Here is a 1,946-nt window from a genome sequence, read left to right on the forward strand (position 1 = left end):
TACTTAATTTTTAAAACCCAGGATTTTGAGAATAGAATTAATTCTGACTTAGTACTTTGTCATCTTTGTGTATTTTTTTTTCCTGTGCGCTGGGAAAGACGTGTAAAGGGAGCTGTAGTGCGTGCATGATCATCTGATGTGCTGATGGAAAATAAACTCACTGTATTTCTTTACTTTACTCTTCAGTCTTGAAGATTTAAAAAAATGTTTTGTGATATAGTTTCTTTTAGGCATGGTGTGGTACTGAAGGTAGTTGCCAGGATAGATGCAGGGGTTACTAGACTGCATTATCTTTTAAATCTTAAAAACAAGCATCTTATTTCACGTAAGAAAAATAATTTTACAACTGAATTTGTTAAGATTAGATTGGAATTGCCTCAAATCCAATTAAGCCACGCTGCATGGACGTGCTGGGAATATAAATGCAATTACTGTAAATTTGTACAAACTGATTTGTTGCATTAACTTGCTAATCTAACATACAGTACTTTTTGTGTCCATATTGCAGACGGCAACTCCAAACTAACATGGCAGTCAGACTGTGTGATGTGGCTTCTCTGCTTAGAAGCGGTTCGTGGGCAGCAGAGCCTTGGACTGGGGTCTGTGGGACTTTTCTTAAATTCTGTAGGCTACTTTTTTGCATGTTAATAGTGCTGAGGCCATACCAAAGTCTTCTAATCTTCCATTTGGAATGATAACTCACATATATGTTTCGTTATAGGCTGTAGGGTGTGTTCCTATTCTATGAGAGCCTAGAGCACACCGGCGTAACAAGACAACTTTTTCTGTAAAACGCTGATCTCCTGTAGAAATTACACTGCAGTGGCTTGCCTTTCTTCTATTGTCAATTAGATTTTAGTACTAATTGAAAATACATGGTGGATAATTGAAGAGGAGTATTGTGCTAAAATGGTTTTGGTATGGTCTGACTACTAATTTGCAGTGACTTTGAAAAACAGTATAGTTGTGTTTTTATGATTACTATTTTAAAATTATATTTGCCAGTCTATTCTAAGCTTCTTTTAAACTGTAAATTTATCTCAAACTATTTTTCTGAGTGAAAAATATTTAGTGTTTTGTCTTTTATGAACAGTTCTCTTTAGCCTATTAGTGGGGTATGCATTATTTGTAAAACACATTAGTATCACTTCATTCAGAGCAGATGGTTCTATAGCTGAAAGATGCTGTAATTTTCAGCACACACAGGCTACTACAGCTGTTCACTTGAATGTTGGCTTAGGAACCCATACTTGGCCACCTGAATGTGAAAATAAATGTGCAATTAAGAGAGAATTGTTTGTTGTCCTTGCTAAATCCTGCTAATTTTGATCAATGAACACTTCAAATTTGAGAATAAAACACAAAAAAAAGGAAAAAGGCAATCCTACAGAGCCTCAAAGCACAGCATTTGTAACTACTACCTTTAACAGGTATGCTGGTGTTCTGAAAAGTAATTTATCCTGATTGGGATAATCTACTTTATCATCTTTTCTGTGGACTTGTTTCATCAGTGGCAGAAGCAGGTTACTTCTTGGACTTTGTCTCAAGGGAAGAAAATGTTGTTCTAGTTGTCGCTCTTCAGGAAAATGAGATCATGCTTTTCTAATGAGTGTTCTTAATAGATTGTCCTGGTTTAGAGCAAATTTGGGAAAGAATCCCCAAAGGGGCTCCTCTAGGAAAGCCGATTCAATCGGCCCCTCCCCCCAACTGGTCCGGGAGAAAATACCTCCTTGGAGAAAAGTGGAAAAAACCTGTTTATTAAACAATAGAACCTAAACAATATCAAATGCTGCTCTAAAAGAGATGACAAACTGAGAAACCCCCCCTGTCCCCGGGTTGCAGCTCAGCTCACTCAGGCTCTTATCAGTCCTCCTCCTGGTGCTGGAAATGCTGCGGCCAGGCCCGGCCCAGTGGGCCACAGGTGGAGCTGCCGGTGCTCCCCTGGG

At 38.5% G+C, this 1,946-nt stretch overlaps 1 protein-coding gene across 5 annotated transcripts in view; it reads left to right on the forward strand.

The window, feature by feature from the left end:
- Nucleotides 1–510: 510 nt before the first annotated feature.
- Nucleotides 511–1,946, forward strand: part of ELAVL2 (ELAV like RNA binding protein 2) — a 53,009-nt gene continuing 51,573 nt past the window's right edge. For 2 of the 5 annotated variants that reach the window (XM_031060554.1, XM_031060555.1), the window contains exon 1: nucleotides 511–599. In XM_031060554.1, coding sequence (XP_030916414.1) covers nucleotides 528–599 — 72 coding nt within the window. In that variant the 5' untranslated portion in view covers nucleotides 511–527. The remainder of the gene's footprint in view (nucleotides 600–1,946) is intronic. The other 3 variants (XM_005425326.3, XM_031060556.1, XM_031060557.1) reach the window with 2 other exon arrangements.

Source organism: Geospiza fortis, unplaced genomic scaffold, assembly GCF_000277835.1.
Source record: "Geospiza fortis unplaced genomic scaffold, GeoFor_1.0 scaffold203, whole genome shotgun sequence".
NCBI lineage: Eukaryota > Metazoa > Chordata > Aves > Passeriformes > Thraupidae > Geospiza > Geospiza fortis.